This window comes from Danio rerio, chromosome 19 (assembly GCF_049306965.1).
Source record: "Danio rerio strain Tuebingen ecotype United States chromosome 19, GRCz12tu, whole genome shotgun sequence".
NCBI lineage: Eukaryota > Metazoa > Chordata > Actinopteri > Cypriniformes > Danionidae > Danio > Danio rerio.
The window spans coordinates 29,079,728-29,099,269 of record NC_133194.1 but is presented as its reverse complement, the minus strand read 5'-3'; the positions used below and the strand labels follow the sequence as shown (position 1 = coordinate 29,099,269).

Sequence of the window (19,542 nt, the reverse complement as noted above, 5' to 3'; positions counted from 1 at the left end):
GAAGACAAGTCACGTCCGTAACGATAGTTTTCCCTCATTAATGCAAAAATGAAAAACTAAATAAAATGAATTATAAATGTCCCATGCAGAGCCAACCCTTATCCTTTTGACTGTTATAAATATTTTTGGCTTCTGCATTTTTATTCACAGAATTTTAACCAAGTATGTCAACTCACAAAACTCATGTCTTTTTTTTGTCACGTCCGTAACGCATTCATTTTGCCGTCATTTTAAATATAAAACGCCTGCATAGACTGATATTTTTTGATACCTAAACTCCATGGTTAAGGGGTAATAAAAATATAAACAGATATTTCAATATTCTGTTAACATATACATTCTCCGAGTATATACATTTAATTTTTTTTCTGCAAATGTCACGTCCATAACGCTGGAATCAGCCATATATATATATGTATATATATATATATATATACATACCCATGTATATATGTATATACATACATACACATACATATATACATAAGTTTTGACAATTGATCATTTGACAAAAATACAATTACATTTTTTTCTATTATAAAAATAGATCAAACCAGATGCATAATGAGGTTTAAAAGTTAAAACAATGATAAATATGTGATAAATAGTGTACTGCACATGGCTCTTGTACAATCAAAGCAACTTACAACTCCTTTTTCCACAACCTCTTTCAGTTTAGAGCGAGTCATCTTGGGTTCCTAACAGACAGACGAAGAGTTTTTAGACTTTTTAGAGAGAAGAGTTTAAACAGCTTTCAATCTCTTTCTAGCCGAGCAGATGATGATTAGAGATACTCACAAACACAGGAATGGGTTCAGTTTCACTGATAGCAGCTTTCATCATTGCCACGACGTGCTCATTGGTAATCACTTCCTGCAGAGTGACAGTGAAGATGTTGAGCTACATGTTGAATACGGAGTCAAACACATCATTATGATGACTGGTGTTTCCAACATTTTCAGGTCACACTCACATGAATAATGCTTCGAACATTTGCAGAAGTTAAGTTATGTTGTCTGGATTTATTCTCCAGTTCTCGGTCCAGCTCTCGGTCAATCTCCACCTCCGGCTGGATTTCATCTTCCACTTCATTCTGCTGAGCTTCTACTTCATTGATGGCGTCTTTTTTCCTTCTCAAGCCTTTCCTTCGCCCCATCCCACGGGTTCCAGCTTGTTCCTTATCTGAGAGAGAGAGAAACACAGCTGCTTTTTCTACACATTTCTAGCTAGACTGATATTGTTTTATCTTTATTAGAATAGCAGAGAGAGGGCTTTAGATTTTATGTAACTCTACTAATTAATTTTAATGAAATAATACAATTAAAGACATAGATTACCCCAAAAATAAATAATTTATCCCAAAAGAAAAACATATTCACTATTTATTCTATTTATTTATGTTTCCATCCACTTATTTTTATGCGCATTTTGCATACGCGCATAAAAGAACGGTTGATGGAAACATCATGATGCACATAAATTTTGAAAATGTGCATAAAATATGTATGCACATAACTGAGTAGGATAAACTTTTTATCCGGTAAAAAAAGAAACGCATAAACTATGATGGAAACACTTTTACCGCACAAATTTCAGTATGTGCATTAAAAAAGGTCATGTGACTTTGTTATAAGAGATCATGTAATGATGAAAATGTGTGTAAATGGACAAACCAGCAGGCTGAGCACCCTGTAAAACATCTGAAATGTTGTTTAGGTCATTTAAAAACACCTCATCGTTTAACTATTAGTGTTATTCTATTATAAATGACCTCCAGAATCAAGAGAGTCTGTGCTCTGCATCTGACCCCTTCAATTGCCACCGCACATTCACTGCGTGTCAAGATTGCCTTCTGAGGTGCAAGTCCTTTATTAGATGAAAAAAATAAAAGATTGACGCGGCTTCTCTTACTGCAGCAAATTCAGTTTTTACAGTCGATATTTGGCGCCAGTTAATCAGGAAGTGAATGGAATGGAAACGCTGCTTAATTTGCATGTTTTTTTATGCGATAATCCAGTTTTGTGCATACAGTTCATCCGCACTTTTGGATGGAAACAAAGCTAGTGACTTCCATGGTAGAAAAATAAATACGATGAAAGTCAAGGATTAGCAGTTTACAACATTTTTCAAGATAGCTACTTTTGAGATCAACAACAACAACAACAAAAAAAAAGAAAGTCCAACAGGTTTGTGACAATGGTGATTAAATTATGATAGAATTTGTGTGACCTATTAATTAAAGTATAAATAAATTTTTTTATTTAAATATCAAAAATGAATATATAAGTACATTTAATAAAACAATATTTTGCGTGGGTTTCCTCTGGCTGCTCCGGTTACGCCCATAGTCCAAAGACATGCAGAGCTGGTGATTTGATTAAACTAAATTGGCCATAGTGTATGAGTGTGTGTGCGTGTGTGAATGTGAGAGTGTTTAAGTGTTTCCCAGTACTGGGGTGCAGCTGGAAGGCCATCCGCTACATAAAAACATATGCTGGAATAGTTGATGGTTTATTCACTGTTGTGACCTCTAAAATGGAGACTAAACAAAAAAATATTTTAATAAACCCATTTGAAGCTGCACTGAACTTGCAAATTGGAGGTTCAAACCACTGAGTAACCATAGAAGTCCACTATACAGAGAAAAATACAGCACGTTTTCCTCAAAGAAAGAAAGAAACATTGGAAAACAATGGGATGAGTAAATATGATGAGGCCTTTTCAAATTGTGTCTCCCAAAACTCCAGTGCAGTCATTAACTAACTGAGAATTAATTTGTGGCTCAAATATTAAATTCATGTCATCAATGTATTCCCTAAGCATACATTTCACATCACTTAAACATTTTACACTAGAATATACTCTTAGGTTGTTTTCTTTCTTTGTTCTAGTACATTCATTCATTTATTTATTTTCCTTTGGCTTAGTCCTGTTAATCAACAGGGGTCATCAAAGCAGAATGAACATAATAATCCTAATGCCAAATATCAAACATGCACTGCAAAATACATCTATCTTTCTTACTCAAGAGTTTTAGTTTTATTGTTTCTAGTCAAAATATATTTAAAAAAAACTTTGTTTTGTTTTAAGAAATAAAATGTCAAGATTAAGTCAGTTTTTCCTTAAAATAAGCAAATTAATCAACCAACAGCGTAAGCAAACTAATCTTGCTTCAAGGCAATGCAAGATTAAATTTTAAAGAAAATAATTTTTGCAGTGTGTATTGACCAGGGCTGCATTTGTCACCCACTGTTTCCAAAATCGACTAAGGCTTGCTACGGTTTTGCTGGAAGCACACGCCTGGTCAGTATAACAATGATTACAATATCACTATGAGGACAGTACACTGACTCACCAAATGTGATGATCAAGTTGTTCTCAGCATCATCTTCTGATGTTTGTGTACATGCAGCATGTTGCTCTTGACCTAACAGCATTCCCACAAATGTCTCAGATTATGAAGAAAGACACATGTTATATTGTAATATCTCACGTATTACCCAAAGTACAGATCTTACTGGTGCTGTCAGACTGAGGGCTGGAGGCTCTGATGGAGCTGAAGTTTGATCCTGCAGGCTCTGTAACGTTAACATCTCTGCTCTCAGAAATGTCCTCGGGTTCTTCTGCTCTCGCTACTTTACACTGAGAAAGCCCAGGTTTTCTGTTATTCAGTCTCCGTTTGCGAGTTTGGTCCATCTCAGGCTTCCATATTTAAACCTTTTAGGGGAAGGTATGATGTATAAAGAGTGAACCATTATACTCATGTACACCCGAACACTTCATACGTCCTATACGTCTTCAGTTATGTTTATTTATCAACCCCTTTTCGTCAGAAAGAAACCTGTATTTATTTTTCCTGCATTTAACGCATTTAATTACCATGCAAGTTTGGCTTTTAACCGACAGCAGCTTTTTACACTGAAGCAGCAACGTTAACATTAGTTATGTCTGTTACAGTAGCGTTAACGTTACCTTCATAATTTCTGTCATATCAGCAGAACGTCCCGGTTGTCATGTTTATTCGCACTCTGAGGTAGACATTAATTAATCATTTTAATATTTTATACACACCCGCCAACACACGGTACAAAAGTGCTGCGGTGACGAGATACACAACAAAAGCGCGTCACTTCCGTGTAGTGGAATCGAGTTAGAAAATGTGCAAATAAAAGTCCCTCAGCTGGTAAACTATAACTTTTAAGTTTTTTCCACAAAAAGCCATTTAAACTTGATATAAATAAGACGAAATAAGCGTTAAAAATACGAAAAATTTGTATGTGCTGTGAATATGCCAACCTTAAAAAGTGAGAAAATTGTAGGTTACTTGCAAATCTAACGTAATGATTTAGCAAATAGTGATATCAACTACAGCCTAACATTTCTGTTTGGTTGTGTAAGTGAATAACTAAAAAATAAGAAAAATAAAAAGTAATCGTTATGAAGTAAAATAAACTTTCAGATCCATGAATGGGTGGTTTCTAACTCATTATAGCTAACATTATCTAATCAACGACATTTTCTATGAGCAAAAACAACAACCCCAGAAGCAACTGTGCATTGAAGCATTTTTACCAGTTAATATGTGACAGCGTTTCCAAGTGTTGGGTTGTGGCTGGAAGGGCATTCACTGCTTAAAAACACATGCTGGATAAGTTGGCAGTTCATTCCGCGGTGGCGACCCCTAATTAATAAAGGGGCTAAGTCGAAAAAGAAAATGAAAAGGAAATGAATGAGTGTATGTAACATAGCCTGCACAATCTTTGAGCAAAGCTGGGTGGTTACTAAAATAATTAGTGATGCAGGCCTAATATTCATGCTTTTCTTGTGTGCAAACGATTGGCTCACAATTTAACAAAGTTGGAATTCAATTGAAGATTTAGTCATTTCAATGTTAATAATAGTCTTAAACAGTGTCAAAATATTAAACAACTTTGATAAAAATCTCAAATACACTTAGAAACGGCAGCTGTTACTGTACCCTTACACAATGTCTGTAGCTTATTTAAAGGGTCATTGATACCTAGCTACTATGTAGAAACTTGAATAGGATCACTTTCCGTGTTCGCGTGGGTTTCCTCCGGGTGCTCCGGTTTCCCCCACAAGTCCAAAAACATGTGGTAAATTATAGGTGAATTGGGTAAGCTATATTGTCTGTAGTGTATGTGTGTGAATAAGTGTGTATGGATGTTTCCCAGTGATGGATTGCAGCGGGAAGGGCATCTGCTGCATAAAACATATGCTGGACAAGTTGGCGGTTCATTCCGCTGTGGTGACCCCAAATAAATCAAGGGACTGAGCCAAAAAGAAAATAATGAATAAATGAAAGGAAAGGATTACTTTATTACTGTTTGTTCTAGTGAGGTATTAATATGGACCCTTTAGGGTCTAAGAAAGGTTGACTTTTCTGAGTGTAGAAATGTATAATTGCAAGTTAATGACCCTCTTTTGCTGATACAAATAGACTAACAACTTATGTTTGTTATTTTGCTTTGAAAAATAATGGCCAAAATGAGCACCATGTTAAATGTTAAAAAGCACTAGACTTTAGTCAGCAAAGATGGCTTGATTGAAATGTGCTCTTAGCCACTAATTATGTTCACCTGTTGCTCATTAAGACCTTTAAACAAGACCTCTGACAAACAGAATAAACTTCCAGTAGTTCATCTTTTGGTTAACCTGAAAGTCAGAGGATTCTGCTGCAGTTGCTTTCATCCTTAACATCTTAAAAAATAAAAATGTTTGCTTATGAAGAAGATGCAGCCACTCACCAGGACATCATAACACCCAAAAACTTCTCCAGGCTAAACCTACCACTAACCCCTGGAAGAATCCCAACATTTATCATTCCTCCAAGGTTATCACTGTCTCCTCGTCTGGGTCTTCAGAAAGGAAAAGAGGAGGATACCCGTGCACTGATTTCTCCAGAAAGCCCAGAAGAACAGTCTCCAAGACCTCGCTCAACCAAATCTCCCTACATTTCAGCCAAATTTAGTTTCACTCCTAAGATGAAGCTGAAACGTTCGCAGAAATCTACCCCAGAGGATCTCTCAGACCCTTCCACGTGTGCAGCCATGTCTCTGGAACATGTTGGGAAGGTCACCACACCTTATGGCTTTCGGACCTTAGCTGCTAGTCCTCAAGTCAACAGGAGGGAATCTTTGTTTCACAAGCAGGGGCGATCTGTGGAGAAGAAAGGGCTGGTGGATTCTTTGGTTTCACCAGCATCAAGCTTGACATTGAATTCTGCAAGCAAGAAAAACCGTTCAGCTAAAAAGATGCAAGATGGCACAGATGACTGCTGTTCTCCTCGGAGGTCCAAAAGAGAAGGCCTGGAGCGGCTTCTGAACAAACCATTGACTGTCCTGAAGAACCTTACTCCCAAAGGAAAGAGTCCTCATCTAAAACTTAAGGTTTAGGAGGAGTTGTAATTGTTACAGCCTTTTGCAATGTGCTTGTTTTGACAGAAAATAATTTTTTTTAAAATGTATATTTAAAAAATAAAAGCATTTTAATTACAATCGTTTATTTTTATTTCTCCAAGTGAAATGCTAAACATTGGCTTGCATTAACCTTAACTCTTGCTTTTAAAACCTACTAAATTATCAGTCTCTATCAAGAGTTTTCAAAACCATGTATTTGCAGTAGCCTTTACATTAGAGTTGTGCAGTTAAACAGCTGTGAAATGATGGCATTTAAAACAACCAACATAATGGGAGTCCAACAAATCTGCAGGGAGTCATTTCAAAATTAATGGATATTAAGTTTGTGTATATCTTTGCTATCACAGCAGCCTTCGGTTTTCGATTTAAAGGAGATCTAGGCATGTTATCCAAGCACACTTTGTAGCAGCCACATGAGATTGTTTTCAGTGAGGTTCTAGCATGTGTATTCAGAAATCCCGGATGAACAGATCATCCTTATTTTGAGTTTTTAAGTATGAATAATATGTTTTTGTTCTTTTTAAATTAAAATGTCCATTTTTTTTTTTTTTTTTTTTTAACATTTGCACTTTTACTTTGTGCATTTTTTTTTTTTTTGAAAGGTAATGGAAGCACAACTTCTCTTATTCAATAAACGGGACTATAAAATGATAATGTCTAAGGTGTTGACACTGCATTTCTTGCATTTAGTTAATTCACCCAATAATGAATTTTGACATTTACTCTCTCTTTGCTTGTTCCAAACCAGTTTGATTTATTTGGTTGAACAAGGCATTTTGAGGAAACCTGAAACCATTGACTTTCATAGTAGGACAAAAAGCAATACTATTGATTATGAGATCAGCTTTCTTTAAAATATCTTTCATGTTTAACAAAAGGAAGGAGCTCAAAGTTTAGAACCAATTAATGGTGAGGAAAATGCATATGTCTTGTTGCTGTGATGTGTCTCTTTAAATTCAAGGTAATATTTAGCATTTTAACTTGTGTAAAGACTGCAAAGGCGGCTGGATCAAAAATGAACAAAGAAAGACCTTTGGGTAAAAGCAGCTTTCTGTTCTGTTGTCTAAAGCTGTTCCTTGAGTGCCACGGGTCCTAGATCTAAAGGTTTTTAAACTCATTAGACTTCAATTGTGTTGTATGTTGAGAGACAGGATTTGTGTTCTCACAGCAGGACTAGACGCTATTGCCTCAATCCCTTCCAAGGGATTTACCTTCCAGAGGTAAGAAAAAATTGTTTCATGAAGTTTACTCCTTTTTTTTTTTCTCTCGGTTGAACACAAAACTATTTTGAAAAGAAAGTTGGAAAACAGCCATTGACTTTCATAGTATTTCTTGACCCTACTAAAGGAAGTCAGTGGTTACTGGCTAAGATTCTTCAAAATCTCTTGTGTTCAACAGAAAAAAAAATAACTTAAAAGTTTTAAAGCACTAAAGGGTAAATAAATGGTAAATAAATGTAAAACTTTAGGTGAACCATTCCTTTAAAAGGCCTACAATTTAGCTCTTACTCTAAAGTGCCCTTCAGATTTATTTCTGTTAGGAAAGTAGCAAATGTTTCAAGTTTATCCAACAAGTTTTGGAAAACCAAAGGGGCTGGACATTGCATTTTGCCATACACAGTAGTCAACATTTGAAGAGGATCAAAACCTTTCATTAAGGTAGTCCTAAAACTATTGAACAACACCCATTCTTTTGCTCTAGGATGATTTTTAAAAAGCTTTATGATTGACTTCAAATGTTGACTACTGTTTATACTATGCTCTCACAAAACTATTACTTAAGACGCACAGTAGCTTAAAAAGAACACTTTAACCTTATTAGATTCTAATGTGTACACTTTAGGTATTAATATAGAGCACATGTGTCAAATCCAGTTTCTGGAGGACCACAGCTCTGCACAGTCTAGTTCCAACCCTGCTTCAACACACTTAAGCTGCGGTCACACAAGAGTTTGTGTGTGCGTAATTCGGTCGTACAGCACAGCGAAAAGAGGCAGGATTAAACAAGGTGACTAGACATTAAAAAAGCGAGTGATTGCTCCATGTTTTAAATTTCTGTCCAGAGATGTCATGTTTTGATCCTCGATTGGTCTCACGCAGTCATGTGATGCGATTTCGCAGGTCAGAGTTCACCAAGCTTTAACTTTGCACCGCAGCAACCTGTGAAACTTGACGCATTACCTTGCGTTTCCGGTTTGACGCATTCACGTGCGTATGAATGGTGTGACTGCAGCTTTACCTGTGGGTTTCAAACAAGCCTAAAGTTTGATCAGGTGTATTCAAAGCTAAAACACAGGGTTAAAGCTAAACTGTGTATAGTTGCGGCCCTCTAGGAAATGGATTTGACATGTGTGAAAGGCCAGGGGTGGGCAATCTCGGTCCTGGAGGGCCGGTGTCCTGCATAGTTTAGCTCCAACACTAGTCAAACACACCTGAACATGCTAATCAGCGTCTTCAAGATCATTAGAAATCTATAAGCAGGTGTGTTTGATTAGAGTTGGATCTAAACTGTGCGGGACTGAGTTTGCCCACCTCGGACACAGACTCAGTAGGTAAAACCATGTACAATTTTGAAGAGCCTCTGCCCAAGTGACAGCTATTGTACTTTTCTTTCTGATAGTGTACTGCTCTTTTATATACTGCATCAGATTAGTCAGGTATTGTGCATATACAAAATCTTTAGTCTTCCACTTTTCATCTCATCCCTACATGAACACAAGACTTCAAACGTGGCATTTTGGTAAGAAAACCAAACATTTCCGCCCTTTTTTATTAATATCATAGTCCTTTAACATAGTTACAATCTGTTTTTATGAAAATAAGTCAGTAGAAAGAATTCTTTAAAAAGTCCATCAAGCCGAGTCCTCTGTTTGTACTCTCCTGCTTTTCGCGTCTCTGTGCGTTTCAAACAGGAGATAAAAACCGGCAGACCCGCCGTAAAGTCTCGGGATCCACTCTGAAGAGCCACATCATCCAAACAGGACAGAGCATCAATCTTTATTTATGATGGGCACGGGATTTATGAAGGTCTGTTCAGCATGAAAAGATAAAAGGCTTGAACCTGAAGACCCTTAATCTGCTTTCCAGTATTCCAAAACGAACCTCTAAATGCAGTAAAATCTTGAATCGGTTTAAGATCCCTGTACTTCATGTTACAGTCTGGGTTCATTAGTTAGTGGGTAATCACTCTTTGAAGCACCTTGCCATTCATTTTTGTGGGTGGGCCGTCGAGGAGCATTGAGTAAACCTCTTCTTTAAGGCAGTCTGTCTTGTTTGCATGTCAGTCTGTGCCAGCATGGATCTTGATTTTCTCCACAGCGCCCTTCCTGACACTTCACCTAGCTCTCAGGCCTGAAACAGCCAAAGGGGTCGAGTGGTTAGAGAAAGCAGAGCCCAGTCTTCCAGGCTCCAGTGCATCGAGTCCAGAGAAGAGTAGAGTCCCGCCCCTGCAGCCAGGAGAGTGTTTTGGGCGGGCTGCCTCTGAGTGGCTGGAGCAGATGATTGGCAGGTAGTCTCCAGTGACGTCACAATCGCAGAGGGGGCGTGGTTATGTTGGGTGTGGTTGGCGTGAAGTCGAGGGTTTTTCATCTCAGTCGCTGTCAGATCCGACTGCTGAGCCTTTCCTTTTCCTCTTCGAAGCTTTGGGTTTGGAGTCTTCTTCCTCCTGAGGGGAATCAAAAAAAGTCTCCTTAAAGTTGCTGTATGCGCGTTTTTGGCTCTTCTAAAGCATAAAAACGCCATATGTTAGCAGTCTCATGTAAAATTACTTGTATAGCCTGTCTTATGTGTATAGTAATAGCTCTTATAGCTCTTTGTTGGACAAAATAGCTATTATGTCCAGTGTTGTGTTTGTATTTATGAATATTTAGCACCATTGTCCTGTGAGACACGACATTTCATTTCTCTGTATATCCACACATGTAGCGGAATGACAGTAAAACTTGACTTTACAATTAAGAAACAAGCCAAGTTACCATCCTTGTAATCTGAAAAATCATTGCTAGCTAGTCAACTAATGTTCCTTGAAAATGTGAATTCCAGTCATTACCTTCACTCACAGATGATTAGCTTTTTTTATAATATGACAGTGGTATTAATAAACTAAGTTGAACAGCATGCAATACACTTTTTAAAATAAAAACATCTGTCCTATACAATTATCTTACCACAACATGCTCTTACTTTCATTTTTGATATGGTAATTTCAGACATTTATAGTATAAGAGTCTCCTTGCCATGACATCCCTACTTGGCATCAGTCTCAGATGAACACAGTTTTAATCGTTTGTTTGTGGATGAACAGGTTTCGATGTCAGTGCTTAAGTGTGAGGCTCTGGCATAATTGTTTCATAATATTTAATCTAAAATACTCCATTTGGTAGTACAAATAATATCAGTAAAACCCAGTTTCTGTACATTGTGTGCAAACAAACATCTTTAGTACAGTAGAATTAGATTTTAGTACATGCTAAAAATGTCTGATGAACATTATATATATTATAATATTAATACATATACATGTGGTTTAGTATTAAGGCATTTAATGAAGTGTTTCTTTAGGCTAATGTTTTTTAAACCTTAAATTCCTTCATGTTTATAAGCGTGTTCCACAGGAGTATACAATAAGCTTATTTATATAATTATCATTTAAAATATTAATAAGTTATCCTTAAACTAAGCTAGTTGATTTAGTTGGCTTAAATTTTATAAAATTCATTTGACTAAACTGCTATGCATGCAGAAAGCTGAAAGGCAAAAGACTGAATATAAAACTTTATCAAATTTGCTGTCAAAATGCACAATTCTGGGCTGATGATGACGTGCTATGAGTGTAGATTTACCGAAGCACTGCTGGACACGCTCTCCTCTTCATTGCAGGGTTGAGGAGCTGCACCTTTGCGGGATCGTGGTGAGGACGCTGGGGCTTTGCGGCGGGATTTGGGTGGTTTGGAGGAATCCTCATACTCCTCAGCCAATGAGAAAAGATCACTAAACCTGAAAAAAAAAAATCATTGACTGGTATTATTACCCCCCAATACACCCCCCCACTCTCCTCTCACTTATACTCCTTACAATCACTGCACTGTTTATTCACTTATTTGAACTGTACATACCCACTGCACATAGACATTTGTAATTATGTACACACTGTACATATACATTTGTAATTATGTTTATCTATTTGCACACTTCTGATTATTATTAGCAACCTGTACATATATTCATCTATTGTAAATCTATTCATTGCTAATACAACCTGTATATAATGTTGATAGTGACTATAGTTTTTTTTATAACTTATACCTGTATCCTGCACTTGCTGCTATTGCACTGCTGGCTAGGCCTAAACTGCATTTTGTTGCCTAGTACTTGTATATGTGTAATGACAATAAGGATGAATCTAATCTCATCTAATTAGGAGTGTAATGGGACACGTATTCATACATTGTTTTACATAACTTGTTGATTTAACCACTGCATGTGTGAAAGTAATTTTAACAAATCAATTTATTTCTTAAATCCCGATGTTTTTGTCTATGTTGTTTTAGTTAATAATAATAGTGCCTTTTAAACTTAATTCTCAAAGCACTTTACACTAAAACAATATACAATGATAACAGAAAAATGAGTTATCCAGAGGATAAAACATTATATAAAAACATAAAACATGTTATAAACATTGTGAACATGAAACCAATCAGAAATAGATATCCACCTCACAAATATGCAAGTCTAATATAGCTTTCAGGGATACTTTAAAAACTTTAAATAGGTAAGTGAGATCCAGAGTTTTGGAAGAAGGGAAAAAAGCAAAAGTTGATGCACAAATAAAACTTCTTTATATATTTAAGTGTGACTTCAATACTGTTGTAGGTACATATAGCAATAACTGTGTCTCAAGTATAAACATACCTCATTTTGTGGGCCTCATCACAGCTGGCCTGAACATGCTGTAGGGCCTGCAATATGGGTGTCTGGGAAAAAACTGATGCAAGAACAATTTACAGATCACTGTTTGAATAAATCTGAGCAGTAAAATAGGCAGCAAATCTCATTTGGTGAAGTTTTAAATGTGTTGACTAAAGGTGAAACTCACAGTTATTCTTTGTGTTGCTGAGACTGAGTCTCAAACTGTCCAGATGTTCCAGCATCTGTTCCAGGGTCAGCTGAGCCAGTTTACTGCTGGAACTCCTCAAACTACACAAAAACACACAACTCGCATATGGTTATCAGTCAAAATGACTCTACCTTTATAACCTTCGATATGACAACTTCCCAACATTGCACACCATTATACCTCGTTTGAACACACAATAGACTAGGGCTGCACAATATTGGAAAAATCTGACATTGTGATATATTGTTTTTCTGTGATATATATTGCAATATGAATACATTTCACCAGATGGCTTGAATTGATTGGGTTGATTTTGTAAGGGCGTGAATCATGTATACAAACTCTAAGCAAGAATAATTACAACAGAACAAAGAAAAAGGTAAAAAAAAAATAAAAAAAGAGAAAAAAACTATATATACACAGTATTTAGACAAAAACTTACAGCAGTGTAACATAACACTGAATAGTCTTCACTGTAATAATAGTTCAGTAAATGTATTCTTAATTAAATGTATGTTTCTGTCCTTGAATGCTTTTAACTCTCTTGAAAAGACTTATAACACATGCAAATGATAGTTTCACTTTGTTATAGTTATACTTTGCAATGACTCCACAAATCTCATGTATTCTCAATTGACGATCAACTATAAACCCAACTCAACACCGCATGTCCTGCATTGTGACTATTGCGGACACGCACATTGTGATACTGATGCTCAAACAATATATTATTCAGTCCAACAATAGAATATTTTACTTAACTAAAGAACTGTAATAATAGATTTGTAAAATATATCAAAGGATTAAATCTGGGGCGCTATTACAATACTTCTTAAAACTATACAACTTACTAGTCATGACAATCTGTAGGTGGAAAACCAAAATATCACCTACTGGCAAGATCTTTGTGTTTTCATTATACCGGTTAACTTCATAGTGCAAACATTCAAATGTTTTTCATTTTTCTCAAGGCCTATAACCGACCCTACAGTCAATGTGCTTCAGCTTGAACCTGTAACCCTTGTGTCCTCATCCCCGAGGCCTTCAAAACCCACATTTCAGTTCTGAGGTCACAAGAGGGCGTTAAACTAGCTCAAGGGTTGCCATTACCTCTGTCGTTTGCGAGGCATGTTGTTGTTCTTAATGAGCAGGGCTTTAATATGTTCTCCCAGCAGGTCATCGTGTTTGGCTGTCCAGTGCCGGAGGATGCTGGTGGTGAACTGATCCTCCTGGTGATACGGTCGACTCAACACCATCTTCACCATCTCCTCACTCGGCCTTAAGCACAATGAAGAAATATTATAGATGCACAGGCTGACTGGCTAGAAATCACAATCAGCTTTTTTTGTATAACTTCAGCTGACTTTTGTTCTAGACTTGAAAACAAAGCATACTGAAATGATTTTATAATACAAAGTGCATAAAGTGAGAATTAACATGGACCAGAGATTGAACTGGAGCATAGACAAACTAACACCCATGGAAAAACCCATTTCTGCATCTGCTTCAAAGTAGTGTGAATCAGAATTTGCTGAAGACTTTTATTACAGCATGATGATAGTATTTTCAAGTGAAACAGAATATTGAGTAGCGGGCGAGGCTTAATTTTCACTCGCAGGATAAAACAAAACAGTTGAAGGGGTGTGGCTAATCATATTTTGCCCAAGCCTTCAGCTGACATCATAACATGACTATCTGCAGGGTTTCTGCAGGTTTCACAGAGTTAAATTTAAGACTTAAAAACTATAATTTAATTTAAGACTTTAAAAAAACTATATGTAAATCTATGCACAACAATTGGTCTAGGTCAATGTCCTCCGCAGTAAATACATAGAGAACTTTTAAACAAATGTTACTGCCAAGGAAAACAATTCAACTATTATGCAAGAGTAAAAATTACTGTTTAGAATAAAAGTTTAAAGTTTTGAGATTTATTGTTGGTGAGTGCATGGGTTTTGGCTAGATTGAGTAGCAATACAAGAACAAAGAAAAATTAAGATCTGTTAAAAAAAGATTTAAGACCTACAACACAATATTTCAGTCAATTTAAGACTTTTTAAGGCCTTAAATTTAAATTTTGAGATTTAAGACATGTTAAGACTTTAGGAATCCCTGATCTAACAATGTGCTTGATTAGGGCTGTGCAATATAGGCAAAAGAAACATATCGCAATTTTCTTGAACAAGATTGCGATTTCGATTTTAATAACAATTTTGACAGACATTTTACATTGTGAATCTGAAACATATTTCCAAATTAAAACTATTAGATCTATCAAAAACCTCTAACAGATGTCTTAAATTGACAAAGTTCATAAAAAAATAAAATCACCTAGTAAAGGTGTAACAAATTGCCTATAGAACAGACCTATGGGAAAACAAATAGACTACTGTGTGCATGTGTGTGTGTGTCAAACTCAAGTAAAGCTCCAATGGTCTGCTTGGCAAAAAACAACAACCTGTGAACGTAAAAAAAAAAAAAAAAAAAAAAAAAAAGTACACAACTACTTCTGATATTTGATCATGCATAGATCGTAGACCTCTTTGTGCAGCTGCTGTGAAACAGGCCGTTCACATATCACGTTGTTTTATATAGGCCGTGCACATATCATGTTTGTATCAAGTTTGTTTATTTCCATTGAGGAGCGACGCTTGCATAATACAGGTGCGCATCAGACAAACATAAAGCACCCAAACACAGTGCTTTTTAATATCCTCCATAAATAAAACTTGTTTCAGAGCTGCAGCAATGTTTTGTCAGTTTGTCATTCTCTGAAAAAATGATTGATGGTCGCCTAGCAACAACAAAGGACCACAAATCGCATTGACAATGTTGAGGGAAGCGATGGACCTTGCATTTTCCACACGTTTTTAAATGCGATATGTGAATAACCTGGTTCTGCAATAAATCAGCCTTCCTGTATCCAAAGTAATCACAAACCACAGATGTTGATTTTGCTGAACTCATCATTCCTGTTTAAGCACTGCAGGCTATTTGACAGTCTCCTGTTCTTGTGCTCCGTTTAGTCGCACTGCGTTATGATTGGTTCAAATAGCATACTGCAGAAAATTGTGCTGTAAGGCGTGCATGTTTAAATTGCAAGCCTTATGCTCGATTATGATTTCTAGCAGAATGTCTTGTATCAAATACTGACCTTCAAATATTTCATACTTTTCAGATTCTGTGATAATATGAACATTAAATAAAAACATTGTACAGATATGACTTGGGTGTTCGGCTGTTTTTCAATATAGCTCATGTTTAGGTGATGCCTTTTAGGTTAAAGTCAAATCCTTCTTTTTTTTTGTATTTTAAAATTATACAAATCCATATTTTTTAATGAAAAGAATACATAAATACTGGAATTTGCAGATAAACCAAAACTGTAAATCACTAAGAAAAATGACAAGTATGTCATTAGCCAAGATTAACAAGCATTTGTTTTAAAAGACTTACTTTTCTCTGCGCAACTGCAGCAGCAGACATGACAGAGCCTCAGGATGCTCTGTGAGTGAAGAGACAAAAGGGTTATGGGATCTGTTGGTGACGTTGGAGTACACGTAGAGTGAACATGTGTGTCAGGGAAGAGTAATGTTCACCTTTGTATTTGAGGTGCTGTAAAATGGGGATGATGGTCTCCAGAGGGATACTGTGTGCCAGGAAAAGCTGCCATGTGCTGTACTGCTCAAACGTCTCCCAGTCCAGAGACTGAACTGTAACACACAGCCAAACACAGCAAAATGAGAAGCCATAGAGAAATGCAAATTCAATTCTGTCTGTTTCTTTGATTTTCTGGCGCAACAAACACGCAATAAAAAGATTTTTGCTGGTTGTTCAAAATGAGCTGAAACACAAACTGTATTTCGGGGACAACTTAACTGTTTGATGTTAAATCCACTTAAATTTGTTAAAATAAATAAGTTAATTTATGTTAGGACAACATGAAGAAATTGTGCGGAACCCAGCATTTTTTTTTCTTTTGAGTAGAACTGGGCAAAAAAAAAAAAAAAAAAAGATAAATATTGCACTACATTTCAGATACAACTCCTGCTTAATATAATGTTTACGAATCAAAGTGGAACCAAATGTTGACACTCATTTGCACCACAAGGACTATGTATCCACTTGTGCAAATCATACTCAAAAAGATTTTAGATTTCTGTACATGCAAACAAATCTCAAATCAAAAGCAGTGATGTTCTCCAAGTCACTGACAAACACTGAGCCATGCAATCCAGTTAAAAGACGATACATGGATTTACCAAAGAACCAGTAAGTGCCCCATAGTTTTTTTTTATGGTTTTACCCATAATAATGATGATTTGAACCGCATTAGGAATGACGATGTTTAAATCAGAATTAAAAAATTGTGAAGATGTTCTGTTTTACCATTGATTTACATCTGAATCATATGCTCAAACTAAAAACAAGTAATAATAATAATCAACTAGTTTATTAGCCATTACAACATGCAGAACAAAATTAATTCAGTAAGAAAAATTTGGTCACACTTTACAATAAGGTTTCGTTAGTTACTGTATTTACTAACATGAACTTATGATGAACAATACTGGTACAGCATTCATTAATCATAGTTCAATCTTTACTTATGCATTATTAACATCCAAATACATGCTTGTTAACATTAGTTAATGCACCGCAAGTTAACAAACTAACAATGAACAACTGTATTTTCATTAACTATCGTTAACTAACATGAGCAAATACTGTAATAAATGTATTGTTCATTGTTTGTTCATGTTAGTAATGCATTATCGAACACTAACTAATTATTGTAAAGTGTAAACAAACTATTTTGTTATGAAAAAAAAAACAGCCGAACGATTTCAAATTTACTCACATACTTACCATCATAAAATATAAAGGTAGTGTTTGTCATGTTCTGACAATGAAAGAGCCATTTAAATGAACATTAAACTTTACCTTAAAAGCAAAAGTCTACCATTAAAATATCAATTCGGTTTCATTTTAGAGTAATAATTGCTGACATCAAATTAAACAGATTTTTTTTTTCTCATATCGCCCAGTCCTAGTGTAATAACACAATTTGACCTTAACCTGCAATCCCTGAACTTACTGAGAATGTTGAGGACTGAGTCTTTACGAAACATGACCAGATTCCCCATCATCACGTGACACATAAGCTCCTGAAGCTATGAGGCAAAAACAAGAGGACAAAGTTATTTGAAATTTCAATGAAAAATCATCTTGAATATAAATCACTGCTAAAGTTATATATCTGAAACCTGTGCTGAGTCAATGACAGCCACGATCATGTTGAGGAGCTCGCCACTACGAAGAGTCTCATCTGGAAACTGTACGACACAAACACACAGAAAGACTAAAGGCCTGTTCATATCAAGACACAAAAAACACGTTAAAGTCACTGAAACTCTGCTAAAGCAATCTGTTATAATCAGACAAAACCAATATTTGAATGCCATTAACACATTTTTAAGATGTTCTGATCTTTTTTCTCAATTACACTGCAAAGAAAACTTCCCACCCAATTAGATTTACACCCAGGGTTTCCACTCTAAGCTGCATGTTAAACTCTACCTGACTATTTCTGACTAAAAAGCTAAATTTCCATGATCTATAATGAACAGAAAAACAGGCAGCTGTTGTGTTGAGCACTATTGAGCATCTATCCATCCATCCATCTATATATGTAGAGTTTCGTTGCAAAACCAGATATATCCATTTTGAGAAATGTGTGTTATTTGACATTATTATTTAGGACATCAACAGTGAAGTTCATTCACAATTTTTATACATTAAACTATTACTTAAGCTCAGTGAAGGCCAGGAACACAATATTTTCAAATCCAGGATATTTTTTAAAAGTAACTTTGTTCATAAATAGTTCCTAAAGTCAAAAAACATGCCAAAATGCAACACATTAATCTTAACATTGTCAAACATCTTAAATCGGTTAAAAAAAACAATACATCATAAATATATGGAATAGTATATACAAAGACTGATTAATAACAACAGAATTCTAAGTTAGATTTGGCCAGAACGTGCATAACATAACATAACTTTTATTTATTTATTTTTTTCTATTTCACTTTTAATTGTTTTTGCATATTGATTAAAGTTACTATAGTTATTTAGTGAAGAGCAGCAAATGAATCTCTCATTGTGTTTTGTTTGATAACAGAGTTGTTAATGTAAGAATACACAGATCTATAATGAAGCATTCGACTACTTTAATAACTGTTTGTGCTCATTTAAGAGAAAATTAGTTGTGTTTAAAATAAAACACGCAGGACGGAGCAAAAAAAAAAAAAAAAACACCTTGCAGACAGGTATCTTTTGATGGGGGAGGAGCGCAGGAAAAAGGCGGTATTTCCATAACCCCGGAATTCTTCTTGACATCAGCGGAGACTGACAGATGCAGGATAATTTTATCTTGGTCCACTTTTGTAGCGTTTTATACATTTTTGGGAAGTTGAAGGCTACATCTTCATCTAATAGTGTTCGGCATGACACAGACCAACATTACTGGCATTACTGAGCAAACTCGGAGCACTTTACCCGCGGCAACTCTCTTCACAGGGGATGCTGAGCTCACAAAGCATCCTGATTGTTCTATAACTGTTATATCGCACTTTGTAAAGAAACTGCTCTGGCAGATATCGCGTTTTGTGAAAAAATACATTTTGTAGCAGGCCTAAAATGTACATTCTCAAATGTTATTAATAGCAGCAATTCACACAGAGATTAAGGTGCATCTGAACAGTGATTTCCAATAATAAAATCCAAATGTCAAAAAAAATGCCATTTAACGCATTTTGCAACCAAACTCCTCATATGTTTATGATTATTATTTTTGGCTAATCTCTTTATTAATCCGGGGTCGGACACAGCGGAATGAACCGCCAACTTATCCAGCACATGATTTACGCAGTGGATGCACTTACAGCTGCAACCCATTTCTGGGGAACATCAATAAACA

General features: G+C 35.8%; 2 protein-coding genes across 4 annotated transcripts in view; both read right to left on the bottom strand.

Annotated features, from left to right (window-relative positions):
* Window positions 1-4,123, bottom strand: part of gon4la (gon-4 like a) — a 38,998-nt gene extending 34,875 nt beyond the window's left edge. For all 3 annotated transcript variants that reach the window (XM_068215284.1, XM_003200603.6, XM_073931772.1), the window contains exons 1-6: window positions 3,973-4,123; window positions 3,519-3,717; window positions 3,356-3,427; window positions 974-1,182; window positions 799-873; window positions 648-698 (exon numbers count right to left, since the gene is read on the bottom strand). In XM_068215284.1, the coding sequence (XP_068071385.1) occupies window positions 648-698; window positions 799-873; window positions 974-1,182; window positions 3,356-3,427; window positions 3,519-3,696 (585 nt within the window). In that variant the 5' untranslated portion in view covers window positions 3,697-3,717; window positions 3,973-4,123. The remainder of the gene's footprint in view (window positions 1-647; window positions 699-798; window positions 874-973; window positions 1,183-3,355; window positions 3,428-3,518; window positions 3,718-3,972) is intronic.
* A 5,037-nt stretch (window positions 4,124-9,160) lies between these two features.
* The window catches only part of ints3 (integrator complex subunit 3), a 33,774-nt gene continuing 23,392 nt past the window's right edge, over window positions 9,161-19,542 (bottom strand). Inside the window, exons 21-29 of the mRNA NM_001044932.1 lie at window positions 17,825-17,893; window positions 17,656-17,731; window positions 16,157-16,270; window positions 16,014-16,062; window positions 13,668-13,835; window positions 12,537-12,637; window positions 12,353-12,425; window positions 11,281-11,434; window positions 9,161-10,103 (exon numbers count right to left, since the gene is read on the bottom strand). Coding sequence (NP_001038397.1) covers window positions 10,029-10,103; window positions 11,281-11,434; window positions 12,353-12,425; window positions 12,537-12,637; window positions 13,668-13,835; window positions 16,014-16,062; window positions 16,157-16,270; window positions 17,656-17,731; window positions 17,825-17,893 — 879 coding nt within the window. The 3' untranslated portion in view covers window positions 9,161-10,028. The remainder of the gene's footprint in view (window positions 10,104-11,280; window positions 11,435-12,352; window positions 12,426-12,536; window positions 12,638-13,667; window positions 13,836-16,013; window positions 16,063-16,156; window positions 16,271-17,655; window positions 17,732-17,824; window positions 17,894-19,542) is intronic.